This window comes from Caretta caretta, chromosome 1 (genome assembly GCF_965140235.1).
Source record: "Caretta caretta isolate rCarCar2 chromosome 1, rCarCar1.hap1, whole genome shotgun sequence".
Classification (NCBI taxonomy): Eukaryota; Metazoa; Chordata; order Testudines; family Cheloniidae; genus Caretta; species Caretta caretta.
Window position 1 is genome coordinate 44,322,621 of NC_134206.1, and position 18,481 is coordinate 44,341,101.

General features: G+C 40.2%; 1 protein-coding gene and 1 long non-coding RNA gene across 6 annotated transcripts in view; one reads left to right on the top strand and one right to left on the bottom strand.

Annotated features, from left to right (window-relative positions):
* Positions 1–18,481, bottom strand: part of ATP8A2 (ATPase phospholipid transporting 8A2) — a 663,684-nt gene that overhangs the window by 182,455 nt on the left and 462,748 nt on the right. For 4 of the 5 annotated variants that reach the window (XM_048846107.2, XM_048846083.2, XM_048846092.2 and 1 more), the window contains exon 28: positions 3,929–4,003. The exons of the other annotated variant lie outside the window; for it this stretch is intronic. In XM_048846107.2, coding sequence (XP_048702064.1) covers positions 3,929–4,003 — 75 coding nt within the window. The remainder of the gene's footprint in view (positions 1–3,928; positions 4,004–18,481) is intronic. 5 annotated transcript variants of the gene reach the window in all.
* The window catches only part of LOC125634952 (uncharacterized), a 60,822-nt gene continuing 55,314 nt past the window's right edge, over positions 12,974–18,481 (top strand). Inside the window, exons 1-2 of the long non-coding RNA XR_007356095.2 lie at positions 12,974–13,200; positions 16,606–16,694. This is a non-coding gene — a long non-coding RNA (uncharacterized LOC125634952). The remainder of the gene's footprint in view (positions 13,201–16,605; positions 16,695–18,481) is intronic.

Consider the following 18,481-nt stretch of genomic DNA (forward strand, 5'->3'; position numbering starts at 1 on the left):
CATTTTCTACATGAATGATATAATCTTTTAAATTAGTCATAAAGCAACAGGCCAGGTGGCTTCAATGGCAGCACTCTCATACGGGATATGAGAGCCAAAACTAAGGCCACTAGTCTAATGCGCTCCATGAAGATTCCATGCTATAGGATGGATTTAAGGTGTCTCGGGATTTTTGGTATTTCCCAAGGTTTCTGCAGTATTTACGTTTTCATTTAAAAAAAAGATCTTTTAGCCCATCTGGTTATGAAGGTAACCTTCCAAGGCGAATCTATGCAAGGCCAGAATTCTGGTTCTTCCAACCGTACCCACACTAAGTAACATTGTGATGGGTCTACTTATATAGGTGCTGGAACTAGGGGCGCTTCGGGTGTTGCTGCACCTCCTGGCTTGAAGTGATTTCCATTATATCCAGGGTTTACAGTTTGGTGTCATGGCTCTCAGCACCCCCATTATACAAATTGTTCCAGCAGCACCCCTGACTACTTATGAAGAAGTAAAGGATTATTCAGTGTTGGTGAAAGTAGCAGAATAGGGCCACACAGTGATATCCTAACGCCTAATCCCTTTGAGTTATTGAGTGCCTCCAGAACTCTGCAGGATTCAGTCTTTAGTGACTCTGGACTATATAGACATAATGAAACAATAGCTTTAGGATTAGACTGAACTGCCATTCATCTGAAGAGAACTAATCAAAATGTTAATTCTGAGACCTAATAACAGTAATTAAAGACAACATGGTTTACTACTTCTTCATTGCTTTCAGCAGCAGTAGCCAGTTAAAGTGCTTTAATTCAAGGTAGCTAGATTCATCTGGAAAGAAACCATGTTAAAAGATTTATAGATGGAAATATGTGGGGTCCTTTAGGAAAACTTCTAGATCTCTGGTGAGGGTGATGCAAAGAACTGAGAGAATGTAAAATCTCTGGCCTAAAATCTTTTCTCATTTGACACTGAGTTGTGTGGATTATAACTTTTAAATTTTAAAACAAGTCCTGGTAAAATAAAAAGTAAACTTTGCTTAAAACTATTCATTAATGATATAAACAGTTTATTTAGTGACTTTTGGTGTTTTCACATATTTGGAGTAAATTTGTTTTAAAAAATCCTAAAGATTCCCAAAATAACTCAACACACAATGGGGAAATTTCACATATGTTGGCAAAAGTTCCTGCAGTTTCCCAATTGCCTTAGTCAAGGCTTGTGGATACAGGCACCAGACTAGATGTAACTAATAATGTCACTAGTAGATGTCAGTGAACTGATAGACCAAGTTTCTATAAAACCAAGGAACAGAATAAATCTTTAGTATTGATTGTGGAAGATAAATGCCTAAAAATAGCCTCCCATGGCTGAAAACGATAAGGGGCTTTAGAAGCTACCATAATACAATAATAAATGAAGGACAAAAAGTCCAAAAACATGGTACAAGATAAATATATGGTTTCAGAGTAGCAGCCGTGTTAGTCCACAAAAAGTAAAGGAGTACTTGTGGCACCTTAGAGACTAAAAAATTTATCTGAGCATAAGCTTTCGTGAGCTACAGCTTACTTCATTGGATGCATACAGTGGAAAATACAGTGGGGAGATTTTATATACACAGAGAACATGAAATAATGGGTGTTACCATGCACACTGTAACGAGAGTGATCAGGTAAGGTGAGCTATTACCATCAGGAGAGCAGGGGGGCGGGGCGGGGTGAACCTTTTGTAGTGATAATCAAGGTGGGCCATTTCCAGCAGTTGACAAGAACGTGTGAGGAACAGTAGGGGAGGGGGGAAATACAACAAGTGTAAATCTATTTCCCCATGTTCAATGACACATCCACTCCCAGTCTTTATTCAAGCCTAAGTTAATTGTATCCAATTTGCAAATTAATTCCAATTCAGCTGTCTCTCATTGGAGTCTGTTTTTGAAGTTTTTTTGTTGAAGAATTGCCACTTTTAGGTCTGTAATCGAGTGACCAAAGAGATTGAAGTGTTCTTCGACTGGTTTTTGAATGTTATAATTCTTGACATCTGATTTGTGTCCATTTATTCTTTTACATAGAGACTGTACAGTTTGGCCAACGTACATGGCAGAGGGGCATTGCTGGCACATGATGGCATATATCACATTGGTAGATATGCAGGTGAACGAGCCTCTGATAGTGTGGCTGATGTGATTAGGCCCTATGATGGTGTCCCCTGAATAGATATGTGGACACAGTTGGCAACGGGCTTTGTTGCAAGGATAGGTTCCTGGGTTAGTGGTTTTGTTGTGTGGTTGCTGGTGAGTATTTGCTTCAGGTTGTCTGTAAGCAAGGACTGGCCTGTCTCCCAAGATCTGTGAGAGTGATGGGTCGTCCTTCAGGATAGCACAAGAACAAATCCTCACATACACATCCCTAGAATCCTGGAAATCCTGGACACCCCATCATCTCAGGCATTGGGACCCTGACAGCAGGACTGTCTGGCTATGTAGATTCCCTCCTCAGGCCCTACACTACCAGCACTACCAGCTATCTTCGAGACACCACTGACTTTCTGAGGAAACTACAATCCATCAGTGATCTTCCTGAAAACACCATCCTAGCCACTATGGATGCAGAAGCCCTCTACACCAACATTCCACACAAAGATGGATTACAAGCCGTCAGGAACATTATCCCTGATAATGTCATGGCAAACCTGGTGGCTGAACTTTGTGACTTTGTCCTCACCCATAACTATTTCACATTTGGGGACAATGTATACCTTCAAATCAGTGGCACTGCTATGGGTACCCATATGGCCCCAGAGTATGCCAACATTTTATGGCTGACTTAGAACAACACTTCCTCAGCTCTCGTCCCCTAATGCCCCTACTCTACTTGTGCTACATTGATGACATCTTCATCATCTGGACCCATGGAAAAGACAAACACCTACAAGATCTCTATCAAGCATTCTTACAACTACAATACCCACCTGCTGAAGTGAAGTGAAGAAACAGATTGACAGAGCCAGAAGAGTACCCAAAAGTTACCTACTACAGGACAGGCCCAACAAAGAAAATAACAGAATGCCACTAGCCATCACCTTCAGCCTCCAACTAAAACCTCTCCAACGCATCACCAAGGATCTACAACCTATTCTGAAGGACGACCCATCAAAAACAGACTCCAACGAGAGACTGCTGAATTGGAATTAATTTGCAAACTGGACACAATTAACTTAGGCTTGAATAAAGACTGGGAGTGGATGTATCATTACACCAAGTAAACCTATTTCCCCACGTTTATTCCACCCCACACAGACACTGTTCCTCACACGTTCTTGTCAACTGCTGGAAATGGCCCACCTTGATTATCACTACAAAAGGTTCCCTCCGCCCCCCCCACCCCGCTCTCCTGATGGTAATAGCTCACCTTACCTGATCACTCTTGTTACATTGTGTGTGGTAACACCCATTATTTCATGTTCTCTCTGTATATAAAATCTCCCCACTGTATTTTCCACTCCAATGAAGTGAGCTTATGCTCAAATAAATTTGTTAGTCTCTAAGGTGCCACAAGCCCTCCTTTTCTTTTTTTTTGAAGATAAATATATATTTATGTCGACTAGGAAAAAAGAAGAAAAATAAAAATGTTTAAATATAAAAAATAGTCTGAAATACTTTGAAGAATTAGAATTGCATAAACATACAGAGAACTAATGAAAGAATATTATTAAGATAAAAGTGCTAATATTTTCAAGGCACTATTCCAAATACATTGGCTGTGATTAAAAATAAACATCCAGGATCTTTTGCATCTACAGTCTAGGGCAGATCAACAAAGGCCCTAAAAATGTGTTTGTACTTCATGATATGTGTTCAGATGGTTGGCTGAGATAAACTGCACAGACATAAACAACAATGGAATGTCACTGAGGTTCTGCATATCATCAAGCCGAGATATGGAATACTTACCACATTGTACAGGCCGATGCACCATCGCTCAAATAAAATCTGCCCAGAAAATCCATTAACAAATGCAAACCAAAGCTGAAACAGAAGAAAGTTACACAAAAACTTTAGATCAATATTGCGCTAAATGTTTCCACATATTGAAGGGGAGAGAAGGGTGTGGAATGTGGACCACCATCTGAAGACAGCTGCTTAATGTGCTCTAAAAATAATTATCAGCAGTGTCCCACAGTTGTTTCTTTTAAAGTCCTGCATTTTAAATATTGCTACAGAACTGCTTATTTAAGTTAGATCACTAAGGTGATGGAGCAATTTGTAGTATTGGCATCATTGCACTAAAAAAAAATCCCTAAAACTATTTATAGACTACCGACAACTTGTTCATGTACGCAAAGTTAGAAGCTCTCCTGGTTTCCATCACATCTTGGCAAGTGTTAGAAATGTCATGGTAAACATGTTCTGAAGTCTGTTATGTCCTATTTGACACTATCTGGATAAAAACAGCACCACTGTAATTCCTGGAAAGTCTTAGAAACTATTGCAACCAGAATGCTATGTTGCCTTGCAAGTTCTGCTTAAAAATGGTGAGAAGCCAGCTTCCCTGACCTTACTTCTCACATTGCTCAACCAGTGTCTTGACATGTTTAAGTACATATGCCAGGTGCAATGCACAGAGCAGGTGAGGAGGGAGAAAAAAAAAAGAGAGATGAAGAAGCATTCAAATTCCCTAATTTCCATAAGCAACACCTCCATTCCATCAGGGCTTCCACTAGCCAATACAAATACAAAACAAATACTGCTAATTTTCTGAAACATATTCCCAGATCTTTGGCAATGGGGATCCAGGTTTCTTTTCTACAGTTCACTGTAGCTACGAATGAAGATGCTTATCTCAGAAACAATGAGTTCAGAATACAGCAGTCCATCTGTCTACTCAGCAACACAGGCATCCCATTGCTCTGCTCAGTTCTCTGGAACCCCAATGAACAGAGTCAACTTCAAGGCTTTGGTAACAAGACTCTTTCTGACTCTTTCAAACATCTTCCCCTTGAAAAGTTTGTCTCCGACTTTGCTATACAAATAACATTTGTAGCATTTTATTAAGTTTCTCAGACTAAATGTTATCAGTTACAGGCGCTAGACATTTTAAAGGAAAAATCAAAATCTTCTGAAACCTCATCCGACCCTAAAAAGTATCTTTTATTGAAATAATCATATGTTGGATAATCAAATGCACTTGTTTCAAGGGAAATACTATTTAGATGGGCAAGAATGAACAAAACCACAGATTTTAAAAGAATATTTTGGTACTTTAAAATCCAAACTTGACAGTTTTCCTTTTAGCAGGCTCCATACAGGTAAAACGGAAGCAAAATGAGAACATGCTGTATTTTCAATGCTTACACAAGCTTACTTGCATTACCCTCTTTCTAAACATGAGATGGAGTTGTATGGTTATGACACACTATAAAATAATGGCTATGCTTGTCTTTGCAGGATTTCACACTAGCAAACGCCAATCAACACAACAAAGAATCCATGGTCTATTTCCTTAATATTTTAATGTCAAGGAACACAAATCATGAAGTCTCAGTGTAAAATAATACACAAATATATTTATTATGAAGCGGACATAAGCCATAAATTGTCATGTGTAGTTTGTTAAATACTATTTGTTTTTACAGACTATGTATTACTTTTTGAGGTTATGGAAAAAAATCCTCTGTCTTAATGTTCTTGTTAACGAGAAATACTAAATACAATTGAATCTGTGCAAGCTACAGCTACCCATGCTTGACTCAGACTTGGTGAGTCGCTCAGAAAACTTGCCAAGTCTGCCTGGCTTGCCAAGCTCCTGGGGTTTGCAGTGCTTGAGTATAGTCTTGCTAGACACAAATGGACCGAATGTTATTAAATGGCTTTTCTGGAAAAGAAACGTTCTTTTCAATTTAACTATTGCCTGACTGCCAAAACAGTTGGAACACTTTATTTAAAATTCAGTTATAAAAAAAAATATATCCAGGGAACATAAGGCGTCTGACTTTAATGCAAGGAAATTCATGACTGAAAACTAAGACTGAAAATCCAGGCTGTCACACTATTATTACCTTACTTTATTATGGCTAATATTGCAGAGATCTGAGATCTCTAGCTAATGTTATATATTATCTTCCACAGTATCCAAAAATGGAGCACGTTAAATACAGAGACACAGTCCATAGTTTCGGCCTTAAAGCGTGGTTGCATTCTTTATATGTAATGACTCTCATTTTTGAAAAACTCAGTGCCAACTGTACATGGGCACTTGCACACTACGAAATCAGATCACCACCTTATTGTAGAGGTCACTGAATAGCTGACAGATGGTAACAACTTTGCCAATACTGATTTGAGCTGGATGCAAGCTGGTGACCTAAAGGGGAAAAGCTCAATATTCCATTACCAATATCCTGAGCCACACAGTCCATCCACCTGGCTTTAGAATGTATTTTAAGAAAAGAGCAAGTAACATTTTCAGAAAATGTTCCCACTCCAGTAAGTTTGAAGGCAATTTTAATTGCATTTTTATTGCCTTATGCATAATTATTACTTCAACATTAATGCCTGAAACAGTAGGAACTAATTTATTTAAGCGCTCTAAGGCAATCGGAGAGCAAATCATCTATTCTAAATGTGTATATTTATGATGTCTTGATAATAGACAACTTAACGAGTACTAGAAATGTTTTCCCAATCCTGCTAAAGGGCACAGAAAGCTAATATAATCAGGGTATCAACAATTGCCACAGGCACCAATTACAGCCAGATGCCTTTACTATATAGAGATGAGTTAAATTCTCAAAATATCCTCTCTTAACACACACATTTTGCATGCTCTTACCAAATAAGCTCATTTACAGTTTGCCTAATAAAGCAGGTTTATGTATCTCATATGCAATTCATTAATAATGTATCCTGATTAAAATCCTCTTTGTTTCAGATGTATCTCTCAATGCAAGACTCAAATTCCTGCTCAAGTGCACATAGCCCTAATATAATCCCTTCATTAAAGTATACATGGCACCAATTTTATAATATAGCTAAAGAATCTCTTTAATAAGATTTGAGAGAGTAGGCCTGGCTTCCTGAAATACACTTGACTTACCAAGGAATGTTTTTTTTGCTATTTTTCTTTGCTTATTAACTGTTAAAAGGAGAAAGAAAATTGTTTTTCTTTCAGTAGTAGAAAAACAATTTTTTTCTAACCCAACCCACCCTAAGCAGATATAATTTAAAATTAAAGGAATCTCTAACCTTTCCTGCCAATTTCCCAATTATTCCAAGTTTTAATCTGATTTTTTCTTTTAAATTACTAAGACTTATACAGAAAGAGATGGTCAGATAAATAGCTTATAAGGATATAGAAGCAATCCAATAGTAGATGTTTCCTAAATTTTAACGCTAATACATTTTAAAAATCTTGAACAGATTTTATTCCTTCTATTGCTGTCTTAATTTGAAGACTATAGTTGATATTTTAGTATACTGGAATTACAAAAATGTACCATTTTGGTCTTTCATTCCTCTCTAATTACACAGAGACACCTAGAAATTTATTTTTTCCCTTGAACGTATTGCTTCTATGCCTTCTCTTCTAAACATGAGCACTGAACACTGTAAAGATCTTGGGCCCTATCATCGTGGAAGACGTGCACTCACCCCCAAAACCCCATAGACGTCAATGGGAGTTATATGGCTGCATGCAACATCTGACATAGGGAAGGGTAGGAGAGATGTCCTGGAGGCCAAATTTAGGTTGCTAGGAAAGAGACTGAAATCCAGGACCTCTATGGTGGCATTCTCAGAAATGTCTCCAGCTCCACGTTCAGGGCCAGGTAGGCAGGCAGAGCTTCAGAATCTCAATGCGTGGATGAGACAATGGCGTAGAGAGGAGGGGTTTAGATTTATTAGGAACTGGGGAAACTTTTGGGATGGGGAAGCCTGTACATGAAGGGAATGCGCTCCACCTAAACCAAAGTGGATCCAGACTGCTGGCACTTAACATTAAAAAGGCTGCAGAACAGTTTTTAAATGAAGAGATGGGGGAAAGCTGATTGCTGCAGAGGCGCACATGGATTGGACAGAGACTTCTCTTACAGGAGAGTCTATTGATAGAGATTCACTAGGTTTAAGTCAGGAGGAGAGGATGGAAGAGGGTAAAGTACGGGCCAGATCAGATGAGAAACATTCACATAAAGAATCTGACATATCAGAAAAGGGCAGACAAATAAACAGTGACAAGTTTTTAAAGTGTGTGTACACAAATGCTAGAAGTCTAAATAATAAGATGGGTGAACTAGAGTGCCTCATGTTAAAGGAGGATATTGATATAAGAGACATCACAGAAACCTGGCGGAGCGAGGACAATCAATGGGAGACTACCATTCCGGGGTACAAAATATATCGGAAGGACAGAACAGGTCATGCGGGAGTGGGGAGGGGCACTATATGTGAAAGAAAATGTAGAATCAAATGAAATAAAAATCTTAAATGAATCCACATGTTCCATAGAATCTCTATGGATAGTAATTCCATGCTCTAATAAGAACATAACAGTAGGGATCTATTATCGACCACCTGACCAGGACAGTGATGGGTGGGGCTAGAAGCCTGAGAGGCATGGGGACGATATGCAGCCCAAGGGTCCCACTGGAGCGGTGGTGCCATAGAGCCCAGTGGTGGTGCCCATGATTGACCGTACCAAGTTGTTGTTGGTGGGCCCACCTGAGGGTATGCTCAGGAGCCCTGTTGGTACTGGACACCACAGGGAGCCTAGGAGGAATATTGCAATACTGCCTCCTTTGCAAGGGTGAAAGGAACTGAGGCCACTTACCAGTACGAGACGGGGAGGCTCCGGCCCCCGGAAGGGGCGGGGCCTTGAGTGGAAGGGGCGGGGTTGGAGGGGGCCAGCGTCCCCCCGCCAGCTCTTCCTGTCTGGCTGGCCCGCGCCGCCCAGGGCTCCCGTGTTGATTTAAAGGGCCCGGGGCTCCGGACACAGCTGCTCCCTCCCCCCCCCCGGGCCCGTCAGTAGCCGAGGGGGGGGCCAAAAGGGGCAGGAACGTTAAAGCGCTGCAGGCTCTTTTGCTGCGGCTCCGCCGACGGGGGGGAGGGGTGAGAGCAACATTAAAGCACGGTGGCAGCAAAGGACCATCCTTAAAGCGCTTTAACGTTGCTGCCCCTTCCCCCCTCTCCGTCGGTGGCCCTGCCGGTATGGACCCTACCAGCAGGGCCGCTGACAGGGGAGGCAAAAGGGGCAGGGACATTAAAAGCGCTGCCACGGCAACGCTTTAAAGTGTATGGGCCGGTGCGGGTTCTTACTGGTACGCAGGACTGACCCGTACCAGCTCACTTTCACCCCGCTCCTTTGGTTTGCTGTCCAAGTCCACACTAGAAAGCATGGTAGTGTGGTAGGGCAGTGGGGAAGACTCCTGTTTCAGACAAAGACTCTGCAGAGGTCCTGGTACCGAGAAGAGGAGACTCCAGTACGTAGGATAAACAGAGGTCACTTGAGTGCCGGTTGTGACATGTTGGCACCCCAATATTCATCACTGTCATGTAATTAGGGTATGTTTTGCAAAGACATGCTCTTAATCGGCTACTGCAGCATTAACACTGGTTCACCATATAAAATGCTCACATAATTCCCGCACAGAGAATCCGTTTGCTCGACTTTTTTCGCTAACAACTATTGCCTACCAGAGTGCTACTGTGGTCCTCAAAAGAGTAGAAAATTACTTTCTCTGTTAACAGCTTGCTATATGTTCATGGGAATCTATTGTATCTCCACACTGTATAATCACTCCAGACTGTGATTTTATGATACATCATATTCTGCTGTCTAATTGATCAGCATCTCACATAAAAAAAAGACAAAGATATGCTTGAGTGTGGTTTTAAATGAGCTGCTGGCCCTTTTAAAGGTAAGCAATATTTTAGTGACATTTCCTAAGCAATGAAATGTTTCGCACAGATATGCTGTCTTGTGAAATAAAGGACAATAGAGCATTAAGCATTTATTAAACAGTTAAATTTAACAGTTTTTATATGAACTGTGTAGTGTTTTATCATCCAGGTTTGTACTTGGTACCTGATAAGTTTTTAGCTAAGTACATAATATGAGATCATTTGAAAATGTGGATTTCTCACATCCCTAGTCACAGCAAGAGTAGTGATGTCTATAGTAGAGACCAAAGGAGTTATTTGAAAACAAGGCCCTTATCATTAATCTAACAGCAGCTGCTGCGTGGGAAGGGGAATGTAGGAATTGCCATGCCAGAGCAGACCAATGGGCCATCAAGTCTAGCATCCTGCCGCTGGTAAAGTCTAATGCTGGATGTATCAGAGAAAACAAAAACACATTTGATAGCTAGCTAGTACAGCTGTATATCTGGGGTCTACAGGAACCTGAATAAAGTGGAACAGCTCATTGTTCTGATAAACCCAAATATCTCATCTTATCCAGTAATACCAGCAGATTTAGTGTTACTGTGGTACCAGAAATTGCTCCTTAAAGGCATACAACAGGAGCTTATGAGAAACCAAAAACAATTAAATAAACTTCAATACTATGACCTTACTGTGAAAAATTATAGCACAGAGGAAATTCTTCCAAAATCCTGATCGTATACGGCAATCATCTTACACCCTGAAGCACAGCAGAGCAGCACTTCTATCACCCCAATCTGTACACACTGCTGCCCCAAGCGGTGAGATGGCACCTATGTTAACTTTCTAAATTAGTTTCTTTTTCTCTCTTTCATCACAGTTTGTTGGAAAAAAAAAAACAGCTAACTGTCCAATATGTTTTTATATTCCACTGCAAGAGCTCTGAAGCATATAATAAACGCTTCTTTGAATCCAGCAACAAGCACCCTTTAGTGAGACCAGGGGTCAGATCTGGAGGTAATGTGCTGACAAAAGGACAGTTTAAAAGGGCAGGTATGTCAGGTAGTAGCTTTTACTGGACCAACTTCTGCTGGTGTGAGAGACAAGCTTTCAAGCTACACAGAGCTCTTCCTCCGGTTTAGTATAGACAGCAGGAATTTGGGTGCCACAACGAAGCCCACAAGGATCAAAATATCCCATCTTCCACCATTCTGCGCATCCTAATGGCTCAACTTGTGAGGCGCTGCATACCTTCAACTTCCATTGATTTAATGGAAGTTGAGGTTTCTGAGCAATTCACAGGATCAAGTTCCAAGCGAGCAAGATAAAAATAGCACAATTTTTGCTTCTTTGTTCTATGTCCAGATGTCAGACATCTGGTCCAGTAGCTGTAACACTGATAAAGTAACAATGATATTTGGGATATGTACTGCTAGAGAATGTTTTTCCGTGGTGATATCAGCTTAGGAATCATGTGCTGTTGCACTGCTAAGTGGAGTAAGAAAGTAACAGTATGGGAAATCTGATACAGATCTACATCTGTGTTCCTCTAACTAAGAAACAGTTACTTATTGTGACTGTGGTTCTTCGAGATGTGATGCAGACATGCATTCCACTTAGGTGTGTGTGCGCCCAGCGGACCGGAGCTGGATAATTTTGTCTAGCACTACCCATAGAGGAGTGGCACTTGAGCCTTATGGCCATAGCCCTTTCTCTAACTATGTGAAGCCCTGATCCCCTTCAGTTCCTTCACACTGAATTCCCAGAGATTGGACTCTGATGCAGAGAGGACAGAGGGTGGGTCATGGAATACATGTCTGCATTACATCTCAAAGAACAACAGTTACAGTAAGTAACCGCTTCTTCTTCGGGTAAATGCAGCTGTGTATTCCACTTAAGTGATTCACAAAAGCAGTACCCCCTCGCAGTCTATTTAAACAAAGACTGCAGGACCACCTTCCCAAAGTTCGCATCTTGCTCTGGATGGCACAGTAAGGGCATCATGGTTTGTAAATGTATGCATTGATGACCATGTGGGAGCCCTGCAAACATCCAACACTGAGATGTCACTTAACAACAAGATTGATGTTGTTTGTGCTCTCATAGAATGAGCTCACACCTGTAGAGTAGGTGAAGCTGAAGCCATTTCATATGCAGTCTGGATGCAGGGAGTTATCCACTTAGAGATCGTCTGTGAGGAGACTGCCTGTCCCTACATACAGTCTACACCAAGAGATGAGGTGAAGCTGACAGGGTTTAGTCCTCTCCATGTAAAAGCCCAGACATTTTCTGGCATCCAATGTGTGAAGATGCTGCTCTTCTGGCGATGAATGCAGCTTAGTAAAAACACAAGCAAATATACCACCTAGCTTAAATGAAACAGAGACCACTTTAGACACAAATTTTGGGTGTAGCTGCAGCATGACGAGGAATGCAGTTTTTTTACATAAGAAAGGAAAGGGGCAGGATGCCAGAGTTTTGAATGGAGGTCCCATGAGAGCTGCTAAGACCGTGTTAAGGTCCACAAGGGAACTGGTTTCCACCCCAGCAGACGGAGATGAAGATTCCTTTGAAGAATCTCACCACCATAGCATTGGAAAAGACACATCCAAACTGTAAGGGAAGGTTGAGACTGCAGACCGAAACAAAGGTGGTGAATTGTCTGGAAATGGTTGACCCGCAGGAATGCTCTAAAATTCAGAGCCTATTAGGGCCCCAGTGAACTCTATTTTCTGAGTGGGGACCAGCATTGACTTTTCTGTGTTTAGAATGAGACCCAGAGGGGCCAGTAAGCACAGTGTAATGTGTATGTGAGAAAGGATCGCCCCCCAACCCAATGGACAATGTTTAACCCCCAGTTAGGGCCTCACGGGGGAATACTTAACTAAATACAACTAACACTCATCTAACTAGCACTAAGGGTACTACTAACTATATACGTCTATAAAAAATGCTTAACTAGTGAGAGAATGTGAGTCTAAGACCACACAGAGCTCTGATTCCAGCTACGAGCTGTGAGAAGGAACTGAGGGGGCTCAGGCTGGCACTGCCTAATATAGCCAGGGGAGGGGCTGTGGCAGCAAAGCACGAGCACTGCCCCTCGATGGGTACTGCTCAGTAAAATTCTCCAGCTCTGGAGTGCTGGGCACACACACACACACACTCACTCTGAAGTGGAATACATGGCTACATCTACTCCAAGAAGAGCTATTAGTGATCAGAGGCAGCATTTAGTGGACGAGGAAGACAAAACAAATACAAATATTTTAAAAAGCCACTTTTCTACAAAAACACTCTGCATGTCCAAATCCAGAGGAGGGCTGATTCAGGCCTTCATCCTTCTGCACCAGGTAAGCGGAATTCTGCAGCGTTTACTGCATGTGTGGTAACATGCCAGATAAGACGTTAAAAACGAGGTCCTTTGTGTTCTGAATGGCTGTTAAAGACCCTAAGATGTGTTTTGTAAAAGGATGGATTTGGTCCAGTGTCCTTGGGCAAAATTTTCCCTTTCCTGCACTTTTGGAAGTGTGCCAGTTGGTGGCTGCCAGCCAGCGTAGATGTAGCTGCAATTAGAGAGGGGCCAATAATTGATTTTTTAGTTTGCCAGCAGTTCTGAAAATAATGTAAAGAACTTGGTTCAAGTGGAACGGAATCCAGAAATCAGTTTCAGGTTGAACAAATCGATCAGAAAACAGATTTTTCTGGGAGGCACTGGACTCCCTTACAATTTTCAGCCCAGTGCGTAGGGTACTCACTTGGAATGCAGGAGAACTGGTTTCAATCCCCCGCCACTGATGTGGAAAAGGGATTTGAACTTGGGAGTCTTACATGGCAGGACCGTACCCTAGCCACTGGGCTATAGGCTATTCTAATAAAGGCTGCTCTCATTTTCCCATGGAAGCTTTATCACTGCCTAAATAAGTAAATAGTCACAGCAGAAACTTGAACGTGGGTCTCCTATAGAAAGGAGGTCTAAGTGGCCCTAGCCACCAAATCATTCTGACATGCTTTCGTTAGCCCAATAACTCTTGATTGGCATTCATAGTGGCAATATGTAGTCATTCATATTTGTAGTCAAAGTCTCAGTGTCAAATTCACAAATAGTTTCAGGTTGACCAAACTGCGTTTTTTGGTGAATAAACTATTCAGCTGAAAAATTTCACTCTCTTCTAGCTGAAATTAGGTGGTGAGAGAATTACTTTTCATATGTATGCAAGCATATAATTGTATATATCTGTACATGTCCTAAAATGCTTTGGGATCTTTTGGGATGAAAAGTGATATATAAGTACAAGATTGATATTAATTGAATACGCCCAGACAAAAAAATCAACGAAGATGATAAACGATTGTATTTTTTGCATAACTTTAAACCTAGGCAATACATTATATTAATGGAGACTGATATTTAGTTTTTAACTTTATAAATAGATGCAAGTTACTGGCATCGTTTCCCACAACTCACTAAGGAATCTGATGGCAAGTGAGTCCTTGACTGCTGCAATCCAGCCACCCATTTCATCTAAACAGAACATCTTCAACCATTTCTCTCCCTAGCTTTATTTGCAGAAGTCCCTCATGTTACTATTATAAACCCAAGTTCACAGCATTCACTTTTCTCTTGTCATCACATAAAGGAATCCTTCAGTAGCGCTGCTGAATTAAGTCTATAGGAGCAGCTCTGTAGCAAGGTCATTTTAGTTCTGGAACAGCTGTCCCCTCAGGATTCCAAAGTGAACTGCCAGTTCCCCCTTGAAAGTCTCAGGTTTTTTTTTTTTTTTAAATAAAGTAAAATTCAATTTGTGTAAGACCTTGGATTTAGGAGCTTTTACAGAAAGTTTATATAAAGTTTTTTGACAGCTTGGAACCAGTGAAAATAGCAAAATTAGTAACAGATAAGCCAAACCACTAAAGTGAACCACAGCTAGGCTCTTCTGTCACACTTGACAATAATAAACCCTTACAGTGGTAATCTCAAGAACAGCCTATAATTCTCATTACCCACAGCTTTATTAACATCACAACACTGAAACTGAACAGTCTGGTTTGAAACCACAAGGATACACAGTCTGATTTAAAGGATCACTAGGAAGTCTTATCTATGTACTGTAATTTTGTTTATGAATACAGTACAACAATTTTCTTGGTAGTGGGAATGTAGTACAATATAGGCAAGTCTCTCTTTTATAACAGTTGTTTAAGAACTGGCAATTTCCTCCCTACCACCACCAAAGCTCATTAATGAAATGCTCCTCTCTTCTGCGCTCCCCACCACTCCTCCCCTGAAAAATATTCCAATGCAATGCTGGTAAAATACATTTATGTGTATTTCTATATACACTGGCAAAACCTAAAAGGATAGAACCCAAACAAATCTTTTGCCAACATACACAGTGCACTGAAAGCCCACGTAGTCATTTCACTGGGAAAATATTTATTAATGTACTTTTCACTATAAAAAATTATCTGTTTGGACTTGTTTTTGGAAAATGATTAGCTTTCTTTTGCTGCAACATGTAAAAGGAAATTCTTAGTGGCCTGCACATTCCTTTTTATGTGTGTGGTGTTTTCCAAAGGAGTTGAGTTAAAAAAACAACAACAGAAATTCGACAAAATGCCTCAGACAAATAAAAGAAGAAAGCTAGAAGTTCAGATACTTGATAAACACCTTTACACGCTTCCTGAATTCTTGGAGCAAATCTGCCAGGTTTTGATATGTGGCTTTGGGAGCAGAATATTCAGGATAGTACGCTCTAAGCAAAGAAAATAGGATAGGTGCTGTTTGAAACTACAAAATGAATAAATTCCATCAAAAAGTCCAGGCTAATTATTAACTAATTGTAAAATGACATAACATTAATTTCCTATAGCCAATTGTCTTAGTCTCATGGCATATTTCAGGTAAGTTTTTACTATATTTAGTTTATGTATGCAACAGCTTCTGCATATCTGCTGTGTGCAGAATCTGTCACTCTCTCCAGAGGGAGAAATTCCTCACAGTAAATGACCAGCAAATTGCCTTAGATCTTAGGTCAGGAATATGCCCTCTGGTTTCCATAGCTTTTCACCAGGTTCTGCAGGAATACATTAGACTGAGTGATTATTCATCATGAAAATCTGAGATGGCATCTCAGTATATTTACAAGGAATGGACTATTCCAGGGGTTCTCAAACTGGGGACCCCTCAGGGGGTCCAAAAGTTACTACATGGGAGGTTGCGAGCTGTCAACCTCCACCCCAAACCCCACTTTGCCTCCAGTATTTATAATGGTGTTAAATATATATTAAAAAGTATTTTTAATTTATTAGGGGAGTTGCACTCAGATGCTTGCTGTGTGAAAGGGGTCACCAGTACAAAAGTTTGAGAACCACTGCGCTATACAAAGAATGGTATTACATCTAATCTCAAGTCTCAGTAATTACTGTAACTGAGAATAAAGATGCGTTTAATGTTGGGTTTTTTAGGTGATACCACATGATGTAAACAAAACTATAAAGCAAAAGTCAGCCAAGAGATGCCTACTTTTGATTTGATTTTTAATTTTGGCACATGCACCTAGAACTAGATAGATGGATGTGTAACTATTTAACACCCAGAGCTATATTAAACAAGTAAACTCATATAGGACTTGTGCGCACTGGTGAATTTATGTACTGGATAGTGTTTTACATACAGATTGTAACATGCACAAAGGGCTAGATTCGAATAAGCAGCTTTACACCTATCCTCTGCCTTTGTGTATGAATTTCCCCAGAATTGCACCCCTGCGGCCAAGGAAGATCAGAGCTGATTCAGAGATGGCCTCCACGGAAAGAACAGTCCCCCCTAAGGAGGCAAGGATGGGTAAGTAACTGTAGCTCACTTTTCCTACCTGCTAGCCAGCTGAGCTGACTGGCTGTGCTGGAGAGCCAGGAGGATATGGGAAACATGCTACGCCTCTTTAAAGGTACTGGAGATTGTATTCACCTTGAACAAGGGGGAGCTCTATGAAACACTCTGCTTCTCTAAAAAAGTGCTCTGTATAGTGTATTGTGCTCCCATGGCACCCCCAATGCAAGGCTGTACCTTAAAAGCATTATCTATCCCAAAAATGTTCCCACAAATTTTAGCCCTTCTTGGTGAAAGAAATACCATATCCTTTTTTATTTTAGTGTTAGGGAATAGTCGGATATTCATGTTACATTATCATCATGTTTCCAGCTGGAGCGTGCAGGTGAGTTCTGCCACTTAACTATTACTAGAAATAATCACAATAAATTAGTTTTCATTGATGCTTCAATTCAAAGAGAGTGAAAATCAGATTTACACAATGTTTCTACATCTGCACTATTTTACCAGCACTCTGTAGTTCTGCCTACTTTGGAATCCAATTACAAAACCTTATGTGCTACTGACATGTAAGCATACTTTGATCTCTTAGAAAATGTCCAGTCTGAGTGGAAAGAATCATAGTATCTACCCCAATAACACTAATTATTAATATGTTTATCCAGAAAAAAAAAGATGCACATTTCCCTTTGGTGATGTTACCCACACTGTTATAATTTCAATAAGTACTAGGCAATTAATAACGCACTTGTAAGGACTCAGTAAGCCCCTCCTGAATTTAAAATCAAAAGCCATTTTAATTTAAAATAAAATAATTACAGCTAAATTACAATTACATACCTTTACAATCAAACTTTATTTCCAGATGAATACTCAAATTCATAATTAATAATGTAAATATAACCATTGTAACATGAATAAATAATGTCTGACATTATTTTGAAGTGCAATTTGATATTTTGCTGTAATTGATTGTACTCAGGCTTTCTTAAATTAAAATGTCCAATTTGTTAAGAAAACTGATCTAACTAAAATTGTATGCAATGTATTTGCAGCCTTATTAGTGCCACGATATTAGAGAGACAAGGTGGGTGAGGTAATATCTTTCATTGAACCAACATCTGTTGGTGTGACAGAGAAGCTTTCGAGCCACACAGAGCTCTTAATGAAGAAGAGCTCTCTGTGGCTTGAAATCTTGTTGCTGTCTCACCAACAGAGATTGTTCCAATAAAAAGTATTACCTCACCTGCCTTGTCTAATTAAAATTGTGTATTTATACACAATATAAATGATGTCTACAAACTGACATACACTGCATTATTGAGGCTGAAGATACTCCTTGAAAGCCAGTATTAGCGCTCTGGATTTTGGAGGTCGGATCTAAGCCAACCTCAGTCATATCTTTAAACAAAGCAGTAATATAAGAAATTTTTTCTTTGTACGATGTTTATGCTTACTAGCAAGATTTATTACTTATAGACTGACATCTGAATTTGGCCCTAAATCAGTCCAGTGATATTTTAGTTGGTTTAACTTTCACCTTCTTTTACCCCACCCCACCCCTTCAATGAGTATTTCACACCAATTTAGACTCCTTTTTACTTATATACACTTGGGGATTAATTATGCCCTCAGAGATGCACAAACATTGCCCACTAGTTTCGACCAGAGTTATGCAGGTTTATGTGGGAGGAGGGGCTTGATTGGGGGGAGGAAGAGATTCAGCTCTAAATTCTCAAATCATCATACCAATGTGAAATTTATTATTTAAATATTTATATTACAGTAGCATCCTGAGATCC